The 24,781-nt window shown below is 47.6% G+C and overlaps 1 protein-coding gene and 1 pseudogene across 3 annotated transcripts in view; one reads left to right on the top strand and one right to left on the bottom strand.

Annotated features, from left to right (window-relative positions):
• Window positions 1-24,781, top strand: part of ANO10 (anoctamin 10) — a 186,535-nt gene that overhangs the window by 103,859 nt on the left and 57,895 nt on the right. Inside the window, exons 11-12 of one of the 3 annotated variants that reach the window (XM_045295090.1) lie at window positions 21,955-22,071; window positions 23,308-23,368. In XM_045295090.1, coding sequence (XP_045151025.1) covers window positions 21,955-22,071; window positions 23,308-23,319 — 129 coding nt within the window. In that variant the 3' untranslated portion in view covers window positions 23,320-23,368. Of the gene's footprint in view, window positions 1-21,954; window positions 22,150-23,307; window positions 23,369-24,781 lie in introns of those variants that run through there. The other 2 variants (XM_045295089.1, XM_030886940.2) reach the window with 2 other exon arrangements.
• Window positions 19,894-20,400, bottom strand: LOC101653569 (annotated as a pseudogene).

Genomic DNA, 24,781 nt, shown 5'->3' with positions numbered 1-24,781 from the left:
TAACCGCACCAAGCTCACAACACAAGCCCTTCTGACCATCTGTGCTAACACTGGACTGGAAGTGAGACTTACTCTGTGAGTACTGAAATTCTTCTTCTGATAACTTCTATGTAAGACATGTTGAAAATAAAGCGCTTTCCTTCCCATTTTCCCCTTGCACATGCCATGGCCAGAAACTGTTAATACTTTTAAGAAACTATCATATTTGTGGTAGGTTTCTCAACTAGCTTCGAGTAGAATTTACAGAGACCCAAATACATATTTTTAAATGAACTGCTGAAGACGGAAGCATCAAGACCAGTGGTTCTCAACCTGTGTGTTGGACCCCTTTGGGGGTCGAACAACCCTTTGACAGGAGTCACCTGATTGATAACACTAGCAAAATTACAGTTATGAAGTAGCAACGAAAATAATTTTATGGTTGGGGGGGTCACCACAACATGAGGAACTGTATTAAAGAGTCACAGCATTAGGAAGGTTGAGAACCACTGATCAAGACCTTTGAACCTACATATTTCAACACATATCCCCTTCACCTATATACCACACCACCATTATCATGCCAAGAAAATGTCAATAATTCCCTAATAGCCATAATTTTCACATGTTCACAATTGTTCCCCAAATGCTTTTATAGGTGATTCTTTTCCTCTTCCCAATCATTATCCAGTCAAAATGTATGTGTTGTATTTGGTTATTATATCTCTTTGATCTTTTAAAAACATGAATAGTTCCAGTGATGCATTAAAAAGCACTCACGGCCATCAAGTTGATTCTGACACAGAGCAGCCCTATAGAACTGCCCCTGTGTGCTTCCAGACTATACATCTGTACAGGAGTAGTAGAAAGCCTCATCTTTCTCCCAAGGGGAAGCTGGAGCTTCAAACTACTGACCTTGGTGTCAGCAGTCCGGCGCGTCGCCCACTCGGACAGCAGATGTGTGAGACTGAAGTGCCAGTCGAATCACCTTCCTCTCCCTGTGTCGTTGACTTGTTCTCATTTAAAACTTCTCGGTTTATATTTTCATTTACTGGCAGTAAAAATTCACGTTTTGACAAATCACAGAGTTGTGTAAAAGCTACCACAATCAAGATACAGAACAGTGCCATCATCTTCCAAATTTCCCTCCTGTTGCCCAACTGTAGTCAAGCCTAATCCCTACCCTTAACCCACTGATCTGTCCTCATTCAGAATGCAAGATGAAGGCACGGATGTAGTTAGTCTCTAGTGCCTGGAGTCTGGAGTCTTTCACTTAGCATAATGGATCTGAGATCCACTGATGGTATTGCATTTAGCAGTAGTTTGTTCCTCTCTGTTGGTGAGCAGTTTATCATTACATGGATGGTGCACAGTTAGTGTATCCATTCTGTAGAAGGAACTTCAAGTTGTCTTCAGTCTTTGCAAGTGTGAATGGAGCTCCTGTGAACATTTGCCCACACATTGTTTGTGTGTGACTCCAGGTTTCCACTTCACTTAGATAATTCCCTAGGAGTGCTGGATCGTACAACCAAAACTTAACTGCTGCCAACCCACAGTGACCCTACAGGACAGGATAGAGCTGCCCTTGTGAGTTTCTGAGACTGTGACTCTTTACGGGAACAGAAAGCCCCGGGAAGCGTTGGCGATTGCGAACTGCTGACCTTACAGTTAGCATTCCACTCAGAGCCCACGATGCCACCAGGGCTCCTGGCTTCTATGGTTGGGGAATGTTTGACCTGGTCAAAAACTGCCATTGTGTCATTCTACATTCCCAACAAAATCCCAGTTCCTCTGCATCCTCACCAGCACTTGGTAGTGCCAGTGCTTGTTTATTTGTGCTAGGCATTCTGAACGGTGCACTGTTGTCTGCACGTTCATTTCACTGGTGACTGGTCATGCCGACCATCTTTCCATGTATCTGTTTGTGACCCACCTGTGTCCTCTGACGAAGTGACCGTGACCTCAACTTAAAGAAAAAAGCTTGATTGCTATGCACTTCACATCGTGTACAATTTGATTATCTGTCACTTTCAGAAGAGTTGTGCAGTCATCACCCCAATCAAATTCCAAACATTGTCTTCCCATGCTTATGGGTGTTAGCGCCCCATTTCCCCCAATATCCCCGGCCACGCCCCTAGGTAATGATTAATGTAGTTACCCACAGATCTACCTATCCTGGATTTCATATGCAAAAATTTCATGCAAAACACAAACAGGAAGCAAACAAACAAAACCAACAACAATGACTAGACAAAAACCTCAATAGAAAAGAAAGCAGAAAATACTACAAACTGAAACAATGTTGAAGTGGGTCAAAAGGAGATCACATGATAAGGTATTGCATTGTAACCTAACTGCATTTGTCATCATCGACTTCACAATGCTCTCAGGCTAGTCACATCCCTGGACTATAGTCCGAGGGGTTTCACTGGAAGCTTAATCCATGTGTGGACCCTGCAAATGGATTTTGGGCTTCCAGTCTCATCCATAGTCTTCTGCAAACTGGGTGTTCAAATTTAAGCTCTGATACCATTCCTTCAGATTTGAGTTTTATTATTTAATCCTTGGCTCACACAGGCTAATATGCGTCGTCCATGTGGCCTTAGTTGGTGCCTCACTTAGATCCCTTGGACTGAAGGCTGAATTGCTCTCCTGTGAGAAGAAGCAGATGACTGCTATCTTAAGTTTTTGGAATTAGAGGTCATTGGATCTGTGGCTTTGAGGGTGAGGAACAAATGGCACCCAGGCCTCACTGTGTATTTGCTATTCTGATGCTCCCCTGGCTTCCCTGTCTGGTAGGCGTGCTCATATCTTTGTGAATGAGTGTGACTGAAAGTTTTACTCTATCACCAACCCCCATTGTTGGTGTGAACAGTATCCAGTCACTTAGAGTTCAGTCCACACAAGGTCATGTAGTGTGGTACAGAGTTGGCCTCTGCTTGCTTAATTTCTTTTTCTCAGTCGTGTTTTAAACTCTAGACCATTGGTTAAATCAGTGCTTCTTAACCTTCCTAATGCTGCAACCCTTTAATACAGTTCCTCATGTTGTGGTGACCACCCCCCCCAACCATAAAATTATTTTCGTTGCTACTTCATCACTGTAAATTTGCTACTGCTATGAATCGGGCAAACCCTGTGAAAGGGTCATTTGACGCCCCCCAAAGGGGTCTTGACTCACAGGTTGAGAACTGCTGGTCTAAATTAATGCTACTATCAACAGAATTACCTTGTGCCCCAGGGGGATGAATGGATATGTTCTCTAATATAAAATGATGATGATGTCTCTTAAGCAAGGCGTCCTGGTAGGAATCCGCATGGTCGGGCGTTCAAAACCACCAGCACCTCCATGGGAGAAAGACCGGGCTCTCTACTCTTCATAAACAGTCTTGGAAACCCACAGGGGGTCGCTAGGAGTCAGCATTGACTCAGTGGGATGGCAGTGAGAGAGAGAGAGAGAGAGAGAAAGTGAACCAGAGACATGTATAACCATAGATTTATGAATGCATTTGGGGCTCATATTTAATTCTAGCCCTAATCTAAGAACAATTGGTTCTGATGACATGGCTCTACTCAATACTTGTGCTCCCGAAGAGATGACTGAAGATATGGATGCTGTAGCAAAGTGTGGTGAAGAAGGCAGACGGTGCCTCACCATCATAAAGAATGGCCTCTTGGGTCTTAGAGGTTTGTCGTAAAACAAGCAGATGTTGGCTCTTGAAGAGTCTTTAGTTTCCTGTCAACTGTTCTACAATAAAGAGTTGCCCGATTGTTTCTTGATAGTGGCCCTTCTTTATTTTACTTTCCCCCTTCAAACATTTTCCTTCCCTTTTTAATTCTGAGGATGACATTAGAAGTTAGGCTGGCAATTGATTAGATCTAATATAAAGAGTTTTGGCAAGACTATTTGATCAGTAATGTCAAAGTGATGAATTTAAAATGAATTGAAATGTAGACCTGCTATATAAGATGACAAACATGGATGGATTTTGAAAACCTTGTGCTAGGGGAAATAAATCACTCAGAAATACAAATATTTATGAACTCACTTATTGAATTATTTAGAATATTCAAATTATAGAGCCTTGGTGATATAGTGGGTTAAGCATTGGGCTACATGAACTACGCAGTCAGTGGTTCAAGCCTAGTAACTGCTCTATAGGAGAAAGTTGAGACTGTAATGATTTACAGACTCCGAGGGGAAGGAGGAGAGGGAGGGAAAAAATGAGGAGCTGATACCAAGGGCTCAAGTAGAAAGAAAATGTTTTGAAAACGATGATGACAACCTATGTACAGATGTGTTTGACACAATGGATAGATGTCTGGATTGTGATATGAGCTGTACGAGTACCCAACAAAATAAAAATTAAGAAAAAGATGTACAGTCTTAGAAACTCTGAGAAACACCTCTACACTGCCCTACATCAACCGTATGAGTTGGAATCGACTCAGCCACAGTAGGTTTTTGGTTTATTTTGTATTTTGAATAGAGACCCAAGTGGTTGTCAGGGGCCAGCACAAAAAAGGGGGAGATGAAGATGCAGTCCTTAGGGTACATGGAACGTACGCTCAGGGTGATGGGAAAGTTCTATTAGATTAAGGAGGATGGTTGAAGAACGTGGTGAGCATGCTTACTGTCACTGAGCCATGCATATGCAGGCTGTTGAAATGGCGACACATGTTCTGTTACCTATATATTTCCCACAATTAAAAAAAAAAGAATTTGAACAGATTTAAAGTTTCACCACCGTGCTGCCAATCAGGTACATTGGCACAGCTTCTCCGAAGGTGAAGGTGCCCGTGCCCATGTGGGAGAGACGGGCTCAGTTGTACCACAGGTGAGCGGGTTAGAGCCCGACGAGGAGGAAAAAGTAGAGGGGTTGGGCTGAGCTGCAGGTTGGCGGGTCAAAGTGGTGATGAGCGTGTGCAGATAGATGTTCTCTTCTGAACGTTGTGCACTCCCTGAAACAGCACGTAAGGGCTCTCCTGAAAGTCACGATGCAGGCAGAGATATTGGAGGTTTGAGGAGAGCGGCAGAAGTGGACCAGAGAAAGATAGTGAGATGCCCTGCCTCTCTAAGGGCCCTCTTGAGGCCACGAGCCAGTTCTGTTTTGTTTTTCTCTCTCCGTCAGACCATTGTCGTTGGTGTGTTGTCAGTAGTTGTCGCTTTATGTCATCCGGTCAGTTCTGTCTTATGTTGTTATTGTTGTGTTAGGCACCGCTGAGTCAGTTCCAGCGCACGGTGACCCTACGTCTAATCGAATGAACGCTGCCCAGTCTTAGGCCATCCTTGTCATTGTCCCTTCAGAGCCCATTGTTGCAGCCATGGAGCCAGTTCCATCGAGTGTCCTCTTCTCACTGGCCCTCCACGTTGCCCAGCACGACAGACGTTTCCCGGGGCCAGTCCCTCCTGATAAGATGTCCGAAGTGCGTGAGCTGAAATCTCCCCGTCCTCACTTCTAAGGAGCTTTTCTAACTGTGCTTCTTCCAAGACAAATGTGTTTGTTCTTCTGGCCGTCCATGATGCTTCCAACATTCCATGGATTCCCTTATGCATCGTCCAGCTTTCCCATGCAGCAGAGGCGATGGAAAATTCTATGGCTTGGGTCAGGGAATCTCAGTCTTTAAAGCTGTATATAGAGGTCTCCTGTAGCAGATCTGCCCAATGTCATATGTCCTCTGATTTCCTCTGACTCTGAGCATATGGGGACCCTAAGGACAACAGAACAGACCCCTGCCTGGTCCTTGACCTTCCTCACCATCTTGCTTGCCACATTTGAGCCATGGTTGTAGCCACGGGGTGAGCTATGCAATCACTGTCAACCTAACCACTGTTGATCCTTAGAACCATTTAAATTAACTGTAGCCTTTGGGGGATGTTATCAGAATGAGGGAGTACCCAGGGGAGTAGGTCCTAGACAAGAATGATTTCTGTGTAGGATTTTTTAACACCATTCATGTGCATGAGGAGGCTACAGGGAAGGGTGTGATGAGATTTCAGATCGAGAGTAGAAAATCCAAAATGGCCAAAATGATTCCATTTCTGAAGCATAGAATTTTAAAATATTGAACTTTCTTCTCCTCAAATATGACATTTTATGGCAAATAAGGGAAAATTATAAGTTTTATTTAGGCTATATTTCTTTGCTTAATATTCCTTTTTAAATTGAATACATTTTCACTCTTAGTTAACATTTGATGTTACTGTAAATAGCTTTCCAACTGTGGAAAGGTATTTTCTGGATCATCACAGCAGTGTTATGTAAAAAGAGAAATTAATATACCATCCTCCTAAATTTAATATTTTAATGGGAAATTATTTTGCAATCAGAATATGTCTGCTTAAAAACTTAATGTTAAAAGCTCTGCACTCTTTATTACAGTGTACTTTTTCAAATGAAATTTTCCAGGAAACAAATACTCACTGCCATCAAGTCAATTCTGACTCCCCACCACCTGAAAGCACAAAGTATAATGTGGGTTCCCAAGACTATGAATCTTCACAGGAGAAGAAGACCCAATGTTCCCCCTGGGAAAGGCTGGTGGTTCCGAACCGCTGACCTTGTGGCTAGTAACATGTAACGCACTGTGCCACCAGGGTTCCCTCCAAATGGTCCTATCCATTACAAAAACAGGTAACCAAGTTTCTTGCCTTAGGAGACTTGCAGTTTAGCTGGGGACAGCTGGATTATGTAAAATACACACATCAGGACATAAACACATAAATTAATCTCTGAGTCCCTGCAAGAGCACAGTACTTATGTCACACGAAGACGAAGCACTGACTCACGGGTGTGGTCAAGGAACAGTCAGAAGGCTTGCTTAGCAAGGGCCCAGGAGAAAGGAGGTTTTTCTGTGGCCATCGGGAATCCCTTGATTTTGAGTCATTTCGTCTTGAGGTACAAATTGTGGTTCTTGGCACTTCCTGAAGAAAGCAGTCCCAGGTAAGCCGTGTGCCTTCAGAGCCTGTCCCTCGTGTTGGGCCATGTCCGGCATGCGAGGCACTGTGCGTGACCGCTTGACGGCTGATGCGCTGGTCCCCTCTGGTTGACTCCTCCATTGTTTGAAGTCTCTTCCTGCTAAGGGCAAGTCTTTGGGTTCAAGGTACTGTCTTCCGTCTACCTGGTCAGCCTGCCCCGCGTGTCTCATGATGCACTCACCTGGGGTGCCGGAGGGTTCCTGGAGCAGCGCTGGGAGTTGTGCAGTTGGCTTGAGGAATGGTTTCACAGCACCACTGTGAAATCCCTCAGATGACTTGCCCATCCAGCGTCCCACCCACAGCTATATTTTACACAGCTAATATAATGCACAGGAGGAAGCATTGCTAAAATGAAGAGATATCACAGCTAAAGAAGGAGAGTAATTAATTTTCAAGGAAAGCAACTCGCCGATTGAAAGGGCCTGGAATTTAAACTTAGAATGTGACCTCAGGAGACACAAAAGGAGCGTTCACGCTCCGTGATCAGAAGTCACTTTCCTCGCTGATGACAGGTCAGTGCAGTGTCGTGCTCCATGCCTGTGGTTCCCTAGCTCCACAGGAGTGGAAAGCTCTAAGAATCGCTCTCTAGCTCATTTCAGTTATCCGTGACGTCTGTCCTGTGCTGTCTGCTACATGACACCGCGCCTGTTGCAAATAACACCGGGAAGAGCTGGGATTCACTGGACCATTCCGTTGTATTTGTAATCGAATAATTTACATACCCTACTAGATTTCCAGTTGGGTGAGTCTTGACAGGTGTGTACGCCCATGTCACCTTACCACAAAAAGACAGAGGAACATCCCCGTCCTCCCCACCCCTCCACACCCCTTCGTCCTCCTTCCTGCCCCAAGCGATCACTGAAATACTTACAGGTTAGATTTGCATGTTCTAAAAATTCATTTAAATGCGACAGCACAGTAAGTATTTTGCATATCTGGCTTTTTCACTCAGCATAAATTAAAAAAACAACCTCACCACCATCAAATTGTTTCTGACTCATAGGACAGGTGTGGAATCCTGGGGAATTCAACCCATGGTCCTTTATAAAATTGTTCTGTGTCCGGAGAACGAGAAGTCTAAAGGGGCAAGATCAGGGCTGAAGGGTAGATGGGGTAAGATTTCCCAGTGAAATTCTCATAGGTCAGCCTTTGCCGTCCATAAAGAATGAGCTGACGCCTTGTCCCGAGGGAGAGAAGTCCTTAGCTTAACTGTCTTGGCCTTTTCCTCGCCGTGGCCATTCTCCACTTTCCCCAGACTTCTTTCTGAGAAGCCCTTGTGATCATTCTGTGTCCTTTGAGAAAAATCGAGATGCTCTTGGGGATAGCAGAGAACAGTTGCCATAGCTTCTGAGCGGCACTGCCTTCCCTGAATCAAGCGCACTGAGCGACTCCCAGGAAAGCACCTCTGTAGGTTGGACCTTGCTCTCTGGACCACACTGGTCCCCCTGAGGCCTTGTCCTCCAGCGTGGTTCTTTGCGGACAATCACCGTCACTAGCTTCTATCTTACCGAAAGGACCAAGCCAGCCCATCTTTTGCATAATTGGCACGCAAAGATTGCTGAAGCTTGCCGAAGGCAAGAGCCTCCCTTAAATGGAGAACACCAAACCACGCGAGGTTCCAGCTTCCCAAGCCACCGCGTCAATGCCAGTGCTGCAGCCTTCGTCCTCCCCAGCTGTTCCACTTGTGAAGGTTGGCGGTCTTCACCGGGCTCTGAGCTCGTCATTCGGACTTTCCTTAAAATGCTTGATCCATCTAGAAACCCTTATTTTATATGGTACTAAGATATATATATATGTATATATACATACATACATATACATACACATACATACATACATATATATATATGTATATATATATATATATTAGTGTGGCATATCTTGTTTGGAATAAAACCATGCATGTTGCTGGATCTGATGGTGAGTGTATGTTCTACCTTTACCTCTATGGCCCAAAGTTCTATTTGCTTCAAATCTTTATCAGTACTTGTGTTGTCAGCTGTCTAAGTTTTAGTGGTTCTTGTGGGGGAGGATGGGATTTCATTGTGGTTTTAATGTGCATGTTTCCGGGTGACTAATGATGCTGAACACCTTTTTATTTGTTTATTAGCATTTTATTTATCTTTTGTGAAAAGGCTGTTCAACTATTATGCCTCTTTCTGTTCCATATATACGCATGTGCCCAAGAACTAATAGGAAAATTGAGCAAAGTTGCAGAATCCAGGAGGGCAATAGAAAACCAATTTTACTTCTTGATACCAACAACCACAAAACAGCATGGGGCTCTACGTCCCATCCTAATTCCAACGTTTTCACCCAGGGTCATGTGTGTAATATCTGTTCACATTATTGCATGTAAATCTAGTTCATTGCTTCTGGCTGCTGCATGGATTTCCATCATGAATACGCCAACCTCACTCCTGGCGACAGACACTGGTTTGTTCTCCAGCTCTCCTAGAGCCAGCACTGCATCGGGAGGAACATCAGCCCCCTGTTCACCCCTCGTGGGTGTGGGCAGCGTGTGCATGGAAGCGAACTCCAAAACACCAGGGCTTAGCAGATTTTTAGCATCGTTAAGGTAAAAGCCAGTGCCACCAAGACAAGGCAGAGGTTTCAGTGTATGTTGAAGCACACACGTGTCGTATGAACGATGGCCCTGGGAGTGCAGTTGACATTACTCTTGACGACAAGCCTCAAAGCCCTTGAAGATTGTGGGGTTTGTTTTTGTCCCTTTCCTTTTCTGCTAATGGTGCTGCCGGAGTTGGTGGCTTTGCGTATCGGCTGAGTGTTTGGTCCCGCCGGAGCGGGCAACTGTGGCACATCCATTTCTCTTTAAAGAAATGAATCCTTTCATCCTGTAGCAGGTACCCCGATTCACTTTTGCGACCCCCTCACATGGGTCCTCGGACCACAGTTTCAGAAGCTTTGCTCTAGGACAGCAGTGCCTGTAATATACCACTCTAGATATATTATATAACCTGTGGGTCGCGCCCCCTTTGGGGGGGTTGAACAGCCCTTTCACAGGGGTTGCCTGATTCGTAACAGCAAAGTGACAGTTATGAAGTAGCAACTAAAATCATGTTATGGGTGGGGAGTCACCACAACATGGGGAACTGTCTGAAAGGGTCACGGCATGAGGAAGGTTGAGAACCACGGCTCTAGAGGGTTTCCAAGGTTCTGAATCTCTGTGGCGCAGATAGCCTCAACTTTCTCCCTCAGTGCAACTGGTGGTTTTGAACTGCCTGCCTTGGAGTTAACAGTCAACTGTGTGCCCATCCGTGCCACTAAGGCTGAGCCAGTAAATTTATATGGCACTGAGAGGGATCCGAGGGAAGAAAGCTGGCCCCAGGAGACCACCTCCTAGACTGCTGACTAGCTGGATCTCCAGTCCGCGGTGTGGCTTGAGGCCTGTTGAGGCTACTGGAGCACTGCTTAGGCTGAGACTCCTCCACTTCCCACTGCAGAGCCCCAGCCCCCGCCCACTCTGGACCTGCTCACTCCCCAGGGCACAGCCTCCTGTGCCTTCTGCCCCTCCTACCTATTGCCCTGCCCCCCAACCCCCCAAGGTCAGGAGCCTACCAGGGACAAACTTACGTGTCTGCCTTGCAAGATCCTTTCTCCTGGTGCTGCCTGGTGTAAGAACACACACATGAGCCACACAGCGGGCCAGCTGCTGTGCTGAGTGCTCCACAAATCCTTGTAACAACACCTGGAGCTAAGTACAATTAGCACCTCCGTTTTAGGAGGCACCATGAAACCGCAAGGCCAGGTTACTTGCCAGGAAGCAACAGAATCCAAATGTGAACACCAGGCCCCCTCTGCACTCTGACTCCTGACTGCCCCTTCTGTCTGACCCATGGCCAGCCCAGCTTGGGTTTCTTCCTCACAGTCCACACTTCCCTTCACTGGTCCACAGAGGCCCTGTGTCCAGTCCAGCCCCAGCTCACCCTCTCCTCCTTGCTCTCCCTGCCACCTCTCCCTGCACCCTGCCCACGTCACAGGATCTTAGGTCAGGCTCAGGCCCGGCTCTCCCATGGAGGGCTCTCAGCACACCGGCCCTTTCTTCTCACCTGTTCCCAAATTTAGTGCCCCCAGAGGAGCGTCAAACATGTCTCAACGGCTGACATCTGGGCTGTGAGGGGTCTGGGTCATCGTGGGTTCTGTTGCCGTCTGCCTGGAATCCATGTGCCGTACAACTGGACAGGGCCATCGTCTTAAGAACGGTGCCATCATGACCACAGTCAGCTTGAGAACAGACTTCCTGTTTTTGTTTTTAAAACACGCAGGAGATTACATGTTGAAATGCGTGTTAGGCCCCTCAGATTTCTCTCCCTCCCATTTCTAAAAATGCACCCATCATTAAATCCTCAATTCTGATGCACCCTGCCTCCCTCCAAGGACTGGGCTCACTGTCGCCCTCGGCAGCACACTGCCCGATGTGACCTCCGTCACACGACCTGCCATGGCATGGCTACCCACTCTAGTGGCTTCCCTCCTCTAACTGGGCATCCCCCAACCTCAGCCCTCCCCCAACAATTACACCCTGGATGGCAGTCCAGCGATGTGGATGTGGACTAGGCCAATGAAGCCCTCAGACAGTGGGTGTTTGTTTATTGGTTGCCCCAGGAACCACGCACCCTACAGCCCAGTCAATGCCATGCAGCTCGGGATCAGCCATCTATGCTCTGTGGCTGTGTAAGGTGTACTTTTGGTCCAAGTCCCCTCTGAAACTCCTCATAGCCCCAAGCACAGCAGTGAGCGCCTGATTGGTAGGGGAGTGTCTCTGTCAACCCACAGTGTGAGTGGTTGGGACATGGTACCCAGTGTCACGTGATGGGTAAAGCCTCGAGGCACAGGAAGTGCAGCTTGGAGAGTTGGTGCTTCCTAGACCCACCCCCAGGTAAAGCCTCGGTACTTTCTACCCGTCTCCTTCTCTAGCTACCCTTCTCCTGGCCTGGCTCTTCCTCTGTTTCCTCCACTCCTATTTATTCTGATCAGACCTATTAACATGATGCGCCCAGAGTCCCAGCTGCCCGGTGCTGGTTGCCAAGACTTGTAGATCAAGTTCTAGGCCCAGATCTCTTACTCATAGATGCTTCCACATGCATTCCAGAAACTGTCACTGGCTTTTCCAAGAGCTGACTTGGCAGCACGCTTTGTGAAGGGCTAGGTCAAGGCTGGTTCACCATCATCATGAAGACAGCCAACAGAAGCACAGGGCGGGCTGTCAGTGGGGTGAGGTGAGTAGCCAATGAGCAAAGGCTTAGATAATCATCTTCACCCGAAAGCTGGTTGAGAAATATTTGGCTGAGACAAAAGTGGGAACCCAGTGAGGAGCCAGGCAGCACTGGGAGGGCTGCAGCAGTCCCTGGATGGGGGAACATTTCAGGGACCATGAAAAGTCAAGCCGATCTGAAGCAGATCCTCCGAACCCAGAGGAAAGAGCAAAGCTGCTGCCCAGTAGGGTCAAAGCAATGCCAGGCATCTTGCTCCCACAGTTAGCACTCGGTGACGTAACATGAAATACCGCTGATATGCATTACCAACTCATTTAGTTGGATAGGGAACAAATGATCCCTTAGCCCACAGAATCTAAATGGAAATGAACAACAACAGCAACAACAAACCCTGGGAATAAACGAGGCGCTTCAAGGTTAGAATGCACCTCACTTTCTTGGGGAGATAGCTTTGTTCCACGCGTGCACCACGAGCCTGTAGAGAAACCAAGCTGAAATGTGAAAGACTCTTCTTCCACGGCTACCCTGTGGCATGGCATCTGTTTTCACACAGCAGCTTCAGCACTTGTTTTGGGTTTTGTTTTTTTTCCCAACTTCTAAGATTTTTTCCAATATTTACTGTGTCCGTACATCTCTCTTCGCCTACAGTAGCTCTCCACCTGCACTCTCCTGACCCCTCCCTCCCTCAGCAAGGCGGGATCAGGTGAAGCATCCTGGCACTCAGATGGGCTTTGTCACCAACAAGCCAAGCACCAGGCAGCTGATGATCTGCTGGCCTCAGCCTCTCACGTGGTTCCGGAATGCTAACCTTCTGGACCGTGGTGTCGTGGGGAGACGCAGGAGGTGCCTCGGGTCTGGGACTGCGCCGTGTGACACTGTGGGGGAGGGGAGGATGAGGATACACCCAAATGACTGTCCATTAAGTTCTTTGTGTGGTTTCCCAACCAAAACGGATCTTTTTTTTAAAAAATAAAAACAGCCATAGAGTTAATTATGATAACAGAAACGTTTTTCACAAGCCTAGTTCATGTGCATCAACGAACATACCGGGCCGATTTCTCTCTTGAGCTTTCCCATGCACTCCCACCACGGCTGCTATTCTCCCCCCATGACCGGGACTCTTGGAATCACAAGGGCTTTGTCAGCACACACTACCGGTACGTGCCGTGGGTTTCTCCGGTGCCGGTGCTTTCATTCGCTAGTTTTGTCCGATGCTCTGGCATTCCAGCTACAATATGGTGGCCAGTGGTCCTTGTCAACCTCTATCAATCACTTCTCTGAGAGCAGCGTAAATGACGTAGTGGTGAGAGGACCAGAGGGAGAAAGATTCTAAAAGGCTTTTGCTCAGTTATGAATAATGTCATAATGAATACTAGTGTAATTCAGTGGAGAAAGATCTTTTTTATAAATAACCAGCTCTGCTGTTAGCATTTATATACCCGAAGAAATATCCCATTGACATAATTGACAGGTAGGTGTCGTTTAGTGTCCACAATATGTTCTATGAACTAGGACATTCTGCTCTTTGGAGGTGGTGCAGTGCCCGTGTCTGCAGGGTGCTGGGCTCCCAATGGCACAGCGACCTCTGCAGACACTCCCGAGGTCTGCAGTACCTGGGTGTCCATGGGTATGTAAACGTGATCAGACCTTAAGCAACTCTTACCTCTGTATTCATCACTCTCGTCTATGATGAAAACTGACAAGAAACCTCACTAGGGATTCTGTATGGTCTAGTAATGGGGGAGGCTCGTGGGGGAGGGACACTGCAGGCGACTGCACTTTGTGACGCCAGGCCTAGTGTTCTCCCTGCGCCTGACCTTTCTGTCTGAGGGCTGGGGGGAGGTGTTGAATGTGTGTTTCTCCTCTCCCTCGATGGTCCAATTAAAGTAAATAAAATAAGTATACGGTAAAATTAAACCCGAATCAGGGTTTGCTTCCCAGCCTAGTTGGGGAACATTTGTGAGCACACAGTTATTAAGTGTTGCTTGGTTTTGGGGGTTTTGTTTTTTTTTTCACTTGTCAAGCGATTAAAATAATTGTTGGAAACACAAACCAAGCTCCAAATAAAACATAACCCTCCCACGGATTTTCTTTCCTTTTTCACTACAATCACATCTGGTCCTGAAACTGCTCTGCGCATGAAATGGGGCCCTGAATGGAGGGGTCACGGCTTTACCGGATGTAGCTCCTGGACTTACTCTGCCGATGTTTCTTCAGCAGTCTCGCGTCTGCCAGGCAGCTCTCACACCTCAGGGGCAAACGGCGAGCCCCAGAACTGGACACCTTCACCAGTAATGAGTCTTTCCTGGTAGCATTCACCACCAAACCCAGTGCCACTAAGTTGATTCCGACTCGTAGTGACCCCGTGCAACAGAGTAGAACCTGCCCGGCAGGTTTCCCAGGGTGCAGTCTTTAGGGAAGCAGGCTGCCACAGCTGTCTCCCGCAGTGCAGCTGGTGGCTTGAACTGTCAACCTTCCTGTGAGCAGAAGAGTGCCCCCGGGCCTCCTTCGAGTCACCACAAGGGGACGATCCTTTTAAAGGAAAGAGCCCATGAGTCATTCAGATTAATTTATCCGTGGCCCTTTACATTATTTTCTTCTGTTCATTTGGTTTGAATTGGCTTAAAAAAAATTTTTTTTCTGTTCAGTAGTGGGAGAAGGTGAAAACATTTCATGTTTTTTTATAGTAAAGAGGAGCTACTCTTATCTCCCATTATTTTAATGGACTTTGTTAACATTTTCCCATTGTCCTTCCCCCCCTCCTACACTTGTACCTGCCGTTAAGAGTTCAGTCTTGCCTGATTTCCTAAGCCTCATTCCTCCTTTAGTTGACCGCTCTGTAGAAATGGTCCTCAGGGCTGGGGCTGCAGGCCAGGCTCTTTGGGCTGGTCCTTATGCCCCGTCTTTCAGTATGTGGTATGGTATGGTGTGTGTGTGTGTGTGTGTGTGTGTGTGTGTGTGTGTGTGTGTGTGTTCGTGTGTGTCCGTCCTCCGTGCATTGGAGCATAATGCACTACCTCCTACCTCCAAGAGCGTGGGCCCAGAACACACTGCATAGAAAACCTCCCTGTCAACCTCGGGGGGTGGGGTGGGGGGGTGATAATCCCATTCCTTGTATTACTGCCACAAATTTCATGAAGACAACCCATCTTTCAACAGGTCCTGTTAATTAGCTCATTGCTTACATAATGAGCGTGTTCAGACTTCTTACACATTCTCTATATCCTTGGGTGACACACACAGTTAAAAGTGCTCCACTACTAACTGAAAGGTTGGTAGTTCAAACCCCCTCCAAAGACAGCTTGGAAGACAGGGCTAGTGATCTGCTTCGGGAAGGTCACAGCTCTGTACACCCCATGGAGCGGTTCAACACTGCAAACGTGGCGTGTCTGTGAGCTGGGACGGGCGGCCACTAACATGAAGCCCTCTGTGCCAAAGGACAGCAAACTGAGTCACAGCACCAAATCCTCCCCTCCCTGTTTTGACCAATAGAGTCCTATTGGCACACAGCCTCCAGAGCTTGTTTCTGTATTGTCTGTGGTAGGGTTTCCCAAAGTGGACCACATCATCCCTCAAGGACCCCGGCCTACACTTGATGCTGGGCTGTGAGCTACAGCACAAAAAATGGCTCCTTTCCAGGGGAGTACTGAGTCATTTTTTTTTTTCCTTGCAAAAGGGCAGTAGGCCAAATAACTTTGGGAACCTAGGGGCTGTGGCTTTTCACGCTACAGTTGAGTAGCTACAGCAAATATAGAGCCTAAAGTATTGACTCTTGGGCCCTTTAAGAAGTTTGCCAGCCTGTTTTTGACTAGGAGAATCTGTTTGTCTTGTGTTCTTTAGAGACAGACGCCATGCATAAATACGGGAGGAAATACCACAAAGGCTAAGTAGAGTCATAAAGTCAGAAGCAGAATTCTCCTGCTGCACCAGCTCCATTTCCATTCCCCAGAGACAGATGGTGCTCAAAGTTTCTGGTTTCAGTTCCCTCAATAGTCATTATCATAACTTTAAATGATACACTGCCTTTCCCTGATTTATCAACTAAGGCAGAATGGTGCCTTGCTGGTGTGAAAGAATTATTTAGCCCATTTATGTTATCTCCCACCTTTCCTACCCTCCCGATTTTTATTGTTATATTATTTGATGAATGATTCTAGAGGTTGCCTTTATGACCTTTAAAGTTGATGTCGAACATCTTTCTCTTGAGTTGTCCATGTCGGGTAGCATCCACCCTCCTCTCTCTTCAGGTAAGACTATTAACGTACTTCATCTTCTTTTCCCATCTCTTCCGACCTCCAAAAAGCATTCGTTGGCTCTTGATGGTCTCTCCATTGTAAATGATGACAATCTCTCAGCTGATTATAAGAACAAGAATGAGCACATATGATATTACGACTGTTATATGCTGTTTACCAGATGGTGTTACAGAACCCAAGGATAAGAAATGGTCTGTTGGATTCGAACTTTGACTTGTAAAGTGAATCTCCGGAGCCTTCAAATGTAAGGGGCCTCTTGTTTCTTTCTGCCTTCCTCTGGGTCGTGTTCAGACGCTCCTGTGCCTTCTCCTCCCACTGTCCTCTGGACTGCATCCCCACGTGGCTGGGCGCCGCCTCAAGTCACTTTCTTCTCTTACCTGTAGGCAGTAAAACTCAAGTTCTTACCTGCCTCTGAAAGGGGTGGGCTTTCACTCCATCCGGTTGTCCTGTTTGTTCCTCTTGGACCGTTGGCCGCTTCCCCTCCACTCTGGTGTCTCGTTCTTTTGTGTGGATGAAAGGCTGTTGAGCACACGAGTTGCTGGGCTTGGCTTTCCCAGGGTTCACGTTGGCTCCCCAGAAGACCTCTCCCCTGGGATGGGAGTGCTACATGAGGGGACTCCTGGAAGGTTCAGGACTGGAGAACAGCCTTGCCACCTGAAGACTTGACTGGCCTACCCCTGAGTCGGAAGAACTTGAGTGCAGACCACCACAGGCAGCCATGTGCTTCCTGGTTTGGCTCTTCATGAGCGGTTTGTTGGGTTGGCCTCCAAGTCTTTCGTGAGAGTCTGACATGCCCTTGGGCTCCTCTGGGCATCTCTCCAGGGCCCACAGCCCCACATGGGGAGCTCCCCCAGCAGATCACACACTGCCTGTAAAGGGTGGGTCTCTGTCTCTCATCAAGAACAGAGCCTGCAGCCACTGTGGTGCAGAATGGTATCAAACGCTGGCTCTAGCTTTCGTGAGAACCGATGCTTCTTTCTTTCTTTCAACACATTCACTCTGTTGATGACTCTGGCCCAATTCTGTGACCCCTTTGTGGAACTGGTATATCTTTGGGGTACCTCTCTGAGAGGCCTTGTTTCAACTCCAAGTACTTGAACTGCCCGTTCTGCCTTCCGCCTGGCAGCTTCTCTTGTTTTCTAGCCCCATTCCATACAGAATATGTATTTCCTTCATTTCGGGGAGCCCTTGGGGGTTGGAGTGGTGGTGGAAGAAGTGGACATACATGCTTGATCTGTAAGATTAAAAAGAAACCTCCTGCAGTTTCCCCATAAGAGCCCGATTCTATAGCGTATTCTTGTAAAATCTCAGCTCCATTAATCACCTCTTATTAATTGGTATTTGGCATGTAATTTGTCTGGTAGTCATCAGAGGCTGCTTTATTGAAGGAGCCCCCCTTTGTTCCCCAGTGGCTGTGCTCTGTATGGAGAGAGGGACCGCAGCAGACATACCATGGTAGGAATCAAATGAGCTTTTCAGAATTCCACGAACTCCACTCTCATTTGCATATTCTATTTCAGAAACGACAGGGTTGTGGACTCGCTGCTACAAAACACAGCTGCCACGGCTGATCATAGCACACGTTTTCTGGTTTGGGCAAAATAAAATGGTTCTATTCTCTCTGTGCACCTGGCGCGAGACACCCCTCCCCCCTGCGGAGTGACCAGAGGCGACCCCAACTGCACCTCTGCCTCCGGAAAGCGTTGGCTTCCATGGGCTCGATTTTCCTCGGGTCTCTGTCCCTTTGTTTTCCCTTTGTGCCCAAGACACCCTGGAATCATTACTTGAAGCGCATTGCACTGGGGAGCTGATTCTTTGTGTTCTTCAGTCTTAAAATTCTCCCCATTGCCGCACTCACTGCACCCCCCACCCCCCCACCCCCGTGTGTTTCACTTTCGGGAAGCATCCTAGTCTCCGCCCTTGAAGCACCTCTTGTTTTAATAACCACGCGCGCGACTGTCACCATGCCCTTTGTATTGAGGGCACTTCTCTTCAAATCTGCGCAGATCCCCCTCTCGTCCTAGGCGTTCTTGATTGGTGTTAAAAAAATCACAATCCTTTTTTTTTTTGTCACATCTTGCCCTGTCCGACATCTCCCTTCACCCACTTTTCGGTTGTCCGTCCCCCTGGGAGGAGGTCACATATAGTTCCTTGTAATCGGTTCCCTCTTTCCTACCCACTCTCCCTCTACCCTCCTTGTTTCGCCACTCACACCACTGGTCCTGTAGGGCTCATCCGCCCTGGATTCCCTGTGTTTTCAGTTCCTAGCTGTACCAGTGTACCTCCTCCGGTCTAGCCAGACTGGAGGGGGGAACGGGGAGGGAGGGGAAAAATGAGGACCTAATGCGGGGGTTTAAGTGAAGAGGAAATGTTTTGAGAATGATGAGGGCAATGAATGTACAAATGCGCGTTACACAATTGATGTGTGTATGGATTGTGATAAGAATTGTATGAGCCCCTAATAAAATGATTTTTAAAAATCACAATCCTTAAAATGCTTCTCACACTGTGTTGCCACGGTGGTTTATTTCCTCCGCCTCGTTTTTCTTCAGATCACTTGGCAGAAAAACCATCCTCAGCCGTGTGATAGATTGAAAATATAAATAAGAGCCCCCAAGGGATCTTTAGAAACACAGTGCTCTCAATCCTCCTTAGATTTCCAGGCTAGACCCCAAATATTGACTCGAGCCATGCGGACGCTCAGCTGGATCTTGCGTTAAAGAAGCAGGAAGTTGGGCTGGGGGTGAGTCCAAGTTATCCTTGCCCGGTTGGTTATACAGTGCCAGTTCCTATCTGCCTCTCTTGCATGATCTCTCTCCAAGCCTGATAGCCTACTGCTGAAGCGCCTTCCTCACATTGCACCCCGAGGTGTCTTCCCACCCCACTCCCCATTCTCAAGTGAGTCAGGGGAAGAACTGGGCTCACTCACACAGAAAACTCATCTCCAGCCAGCCCACACCCTGAAGGTGGCAGACAGCGTAAGGACTGCCCCCTCGAGGTTTTCCAGACCAAGGAGCAGAAAGCCTCATCCTTCTGCTCTGGCCCAGCTGGTGGATTTTAACTGATGACCTTGGGGGGCTAGCAGTGCAACCCATAGCCGCTTAGGGAGCCCTACTCGCCTACCGTCAGTCCCCACCTCCTACTTCCAACAGGGAGAGTGCCACTGGCTGATGACCAAGCACCTGCCTTGCATAGAGGCCTGGCTCTGGGCCTCAGACCTTCTCCTTCCAAGAGCTCCACTTGCCCCCATTTTCCTGGACCCTTCCCCAAAATATCCAAGTCTTAACATCTTTTTTTTTGAACCAGGTGTGTTTTATTGCAGAAATTTGGCCAAGGTTCCAATTGGGTGGCCCGGCTCAGGGGCAGCCAGGCCTGCTGCCCAGGGCTGGGCAGGTGAGACAAGGAGAGGGTAGTGGGAGTGCGGAGTGCATCTGGACCCAGGGCCTCAGAGCTGTGAGAGGATACTGGGGGCCAGCCAGACTACAGGTGAGGCCTGTGCCATCTGGCTCCACATTCAGGGCCTTCACTACGCTGTCTTCAATCACCATGGAGAACCTTTTGAGCCTTCGCTCCCAAGGAGCGGCACCCAGGAGTCATCTAAGAACACATCTGTTTTCCTTCCCAAAGGCCCCAGTGGGGTCCACTAGGAGCCGGACCTTGCCTTCTGCCTGGTGGGCTTTCCCCCATTCGCTGGTCACACAGACATGGTTGACACTCAGACAAGCCACCACCTGGGCTCCCTTGCCTTCAGAGCACCAGCCTGCTCCACAAACCCCGGAAAGTGAGTCTTGGAACAGCCTGGGGTGAAGAAGACTCCAGGAACTCCGAAGAGGACACCCTTCTTGCCCTGGTTCAGCTCGGCCAGGCTCACCTTGTTCCCAGGCTCCCCTTCAAACGCCACCACCGCAGCAAGGGCATCCCCCACCTTGATTGGGGCCATGGCTGCTGCAGCTCTGGAATTGCCGGGCGCTGTCACACCTTTTTCCTCTTCCTTCCGGTCGCCGTCCTGGTCGCCGTCCTGCTTGCATGCTCGAAGGGAAGGTAGTCGTTTCACTAGACAGCAGCCCTGCCAGCCCCATGCCCAGCCCCACAGCCGCCACCGCCACTAGTTACCCGCCAGCCCACACTTTAACATCTTTTTAAAATAACAACACCACTCCTTCCTTTCCCACCAGCCAACTTTCTGACCTTGTTCTCTGCCCCTACTTTCCTTGTTAATTCAACTCAGGTCAGAATTGCTACCATGACATCCTCTAATGCAGGCTGTATTGTCCATACATTTGCTGCACTAATTAGTGTCTTCCGAGGTCGTCTTTGGTCCACTCCCGATCTGGCCTATCTTGCCCTGGAGTCGGGCCAGTGTTGAAGGGTCCTGATTCAATTATGGCTTGTCCTGGCATGATGCTGACATCCTTCACTCGTTCATGCTCCTCCCTGGAGAAGTTCATTCTTTAGAATTTGCCCTCCTCTTGAAACCAGCCGCAATCAGGGTTCCATTTACGTGCTTGGCCACCAACCCAAGGCCAGGGTTTGGAGGCTGGTCCAACTTCTCCATTGACTTTCTTCGCGCCTTTTAATTGCTCCTTCCTGTTAGAAATTATGCCACCACTCTTAACATTCTGTAAATCAGGCTACCACTGAAGAGGCAACTTTGAACCCGAAGGACACCAGCGTGTGTTGACGAGATGGTGCTTGGTTGGAGAAGCATAAATAGGTTGAGGCTGTGAAGTCCAAGAGCAGAGTGACCAAAGGAAACAACACCCAGCCCTAGTTCAGGTCAGAAGAGAAAGCGCGTCCTGGTCAACCTCAGGATGCGGTACATACACATCCCCTTTGTGATCCTGGTGTGGAAGGGAAATGTAACAGCTAGGTTTTCTGTGTCCCATGCTATGAGGCAAAGGATGCACTATGAAGGTCTGTGTACCTGCCCTTCAGTGTATGGGGTCAGCAACCTAAGACAGTCCACCCCGGTCAGTCATGCCCAATTCAATGATGATCATTTCAGGAAGGAGAATAAAACAAAAACAAACAAACAAAAAAATGAACCAGTACCGGCCACTGTCAGGAATACAGAAGACTGGAAATGCTCTTGAGGGTGAAGGCGCATGTACATTTGATAAGAGCTGAGTCCGGAGAGGAGAGTACTGGGCATGGGAGACGGGAGCCACTCTAGTATGTACTAAGATACAGTAGAAATTAAGATCTAGGTTAATTTTAAAAGAACAAATTATGGTGGGCTCTTTGCCATACATTTGATTTTCCTATAAAACATGAAGAGTAGTGTATGCTATCCATGAATGTCAATCATTTATTCGGAAAGAAGAAAAGCAAAGTAAATAGTCACTAAATGGGTTGGGTGGGTTAAATATCACCACGAGACCTGTTTGGTCTCCCAGGGCAAGGAGCACCTGAGCAGTCCTCGGTCCTTCTCAGGGCTCTTGGGGGTGTGCTTCCTGCACGTATAGTGGAACGTCTCACGCCAACACGCACTCTCTCTTGTTTTCAGCATGCGCTCCTGGCTCTGAAGTTCGTACTTGCTTTTGCCATACCGGATAAGCCGCGCCACATCCAGATGAAACTAGCCAGATTGGAATTTGAGTCCTTGGAAGCCCTCAAGCAGCAGGTAAGAGAAAGTGCCCTGAATAATGCACGTGTCTCCTTCGCCAAGGAGAAGACCCCCAATTCAAAGGAATCCAGATGAGCATTTCCTTCAGCCATGAGGTTGCCAGTTTAAAGAAGTGCAGAGAACCTCTGCAAACTCAACTCCCGCCAATAGGACCAATGGGTAGGGCTGAAGCACTAAGCGTCACCACACACAAATAGTCAAGCAAATGGGAAAAAAGAACCCAGCTAGCTAGCTTCCTGCAGAAGAACGAGACAGAGCTCCCTCCATCCCCTGGGTTCATCCTGGGGCAACTCTCGCCAGGTCCGGATGAATTCCGCCCTCTGCAGAATCATTATGGGATGGGGGAGTGAATACATTGGAGGGGCTTCAGAAAGTTCATGGAAAATTGGAATGAAAAGATAATGGATTTTTCCCCATGAACTTCTTGAAGCAAGCAGGAGTGGTGGGCATGGCCTCTAATGTCAAGCAGAAACTCCTTACCCAGTGACGTCCACATTCTCCCGGAGACCAAAAGAGTGAGGGGACCTTTTGTGCAGCTGCGCGCTGCATGTCCCAGGACTCGGTGCTGCAGACGGTGAAACACGTGGCCACTCCCTGGAATGTTGGTGGTCAGCCCAGCAGAGGCGCTTTGAAGACAGGCCTCGCCCTGCTCCTGAAACATCAGGCGCGGGCAAACCCCGGCAGTAGTCCTGCTCGGTAAACACGGGCCATCACGAGGGAGAATGCACTCAACGATTGGTTTTGATTGTTTGTTTGTTTTGATTTCACCAGTTTGACAGTTTTTCTTTCTTTTTTTTTCTCTCATTTCTCAGTGGGGTTTTGGTGGTCGTTCCGTTTTTGGTTTTTTACAGTTTACACATGAAGTTAGGTTCCCATGTGTGTTTCTGCACAAACTGGTGACATGAGTTATGTCATTCACAACGTCGGCATTCGCTTTCCTTGTGTCAGGTCGCTCCCTTTCCCAAGCTCTGGTGTCCTTGCTCCCTGATCTTCTCCTCTTTGCTTTGGAGAAATGGTGACCTGTAGCCTCAGACTGATGGTTTTTAAGCAGGACACTGGCCTACGTGCCACTGCCCCTTCATTGACAGACGGAGGGTGAGGTTTCAAGACTGTCTCGGGTGGTGGCCTCAGGAGGTCCTTGGTTCTGTCCTGTTCCTGGTTGGCCTGTTTTAACATAAGAATTTCAATTCTGCCTCATATTTCTCTCCCATTCTATCCACTGCCTCCCATCAGAATGGACAGTGATGGTGGCTGAGCTTCACCTGCTCAGCCAGTTCTGCTGCTCGCAGAGCAGGTGAGTTTCTGCTTCTTCTAGACTTGATTGTTCTCCCTCCGTGCTTTTGTTTACCAACTGTTTTGCTTCTGGTTATTCAAGGACTTTTAAACTGCAGGTCTAACTCACTGCTCTTGGAGGCAGATGATCATTTTTGTGAACTATGTTGCACTCATTGAGTTGTTCCATGAGACTCTGGCCCTAAGCCTTCAAGCCCCCCAAACTAGTTAGAATGTACTCGATTATATCTGAGGTGTATCTATATCTGTATTCTCAATGAATAGACCCACATCTTTGTATTTACCTAAACATGTAGATACTTCAAAGGAGCCTGGTGGTATTGTCAGATAAGCATTTGACTGCTAACTGAAAGGTCAGCAGTTCAAACCTACCAGTCTCTACATGGGAGAGAGATGAGCCTTTGGCTCCTATCAAGATTTCCGGCTGGGTAACCCAAGGTTGGGTTGCTTTGAGTCTGCACTGACTGAATGGCAGTGTTTGGTTTGGTTTTTTGGAATAGGTACTTCTATTTTTTTCCTCACCTATATATACATCTGTGCTTACCTATAGACCATTTTACCTAGACCCACAACTATGTGTCCAAATGCTTGTTCCTTGGGTTGTGCGATGCTCACTATATCCACCATCATTGCCACTTTTTCTGGCACCGAAAAGGAGCTAGTTTCTACTGTGTACCCCGACTTCTTCTCCTGGTAAGTATCCATGAACACTGGTCTTCATATTTATCTAGTCCCGCCTGCTTATAGAAGAGTGATCATATAATATTTGTTCTTATGTGCTTGACTGATTTCATACACTATTAGTCTTTAGGTGGTGGACTTAGCACTATGCCCTCCAGCCTCCCCCCCCCCACCCCATTATATCTTGCAGCTCATCATTGTTCTTTATGGTAGCTTAGCATTTTAGTGTCTATATGAGGGGGCTTCAAAAGTTGATGGGAAGATAGAATGAAAAGAACACCCAATTTTTCCACAAGCATTTTGAAGCCTCTTCATATGCACTATACTTTACTTGTCCATTCATCTGTTGACAGACACACTGTTGTTTGTTTGTTTCCATTTATTTGCTATTGTGACTAAAGCAGTGATGAGCCTGAGTGTGCGTACATCATTTATGCCTTTATTGACTCTAGGACATATACCTAGAAATGGATTCTTGAATCCTTAGGTCTCTAAATATATACCTAGGAGTGGATTGTTGGGTCATATGGTAGTTGCATTTCTAGTGTTTGGAGACAACAGTATGGGTTTCCAGTGCGATTCGATCATGTATTTTACAGTCCCACCAGCCATGGCTAAGGATTCCTAATTCCCACTTCCTCACCATTTATTGTTATCTGTCTTTTTCCAATCAGTGCCATTTCAGTCAGAGTAGATGGAATATCATGGGGGTTCGGGTTTACCTCTTTCTAAT

The sequence above is a fragment of the Echinops telfairi genome, unplaced genomic scaffold (assembly GCF_000313985.2).
Source record: "Echinops telfairi isolate 266 unplaced genomic scaffold, ASM31398v2 ScPeMD7_4225;HRSCAF=4972, whole genome shotgun sequence".
NCBI classification, from domain to species: Eukaryota; Metazoa; Chordata; class Mammalia; order Afrosoricida; family Tenrecidae; genus Echinops; species Echinops telfairi.
The sequence above is the reverse complement of the archived record's forward strand: the minus strand, read 5'-3'. Positions and strand labels throughout refer to the sequence as shown.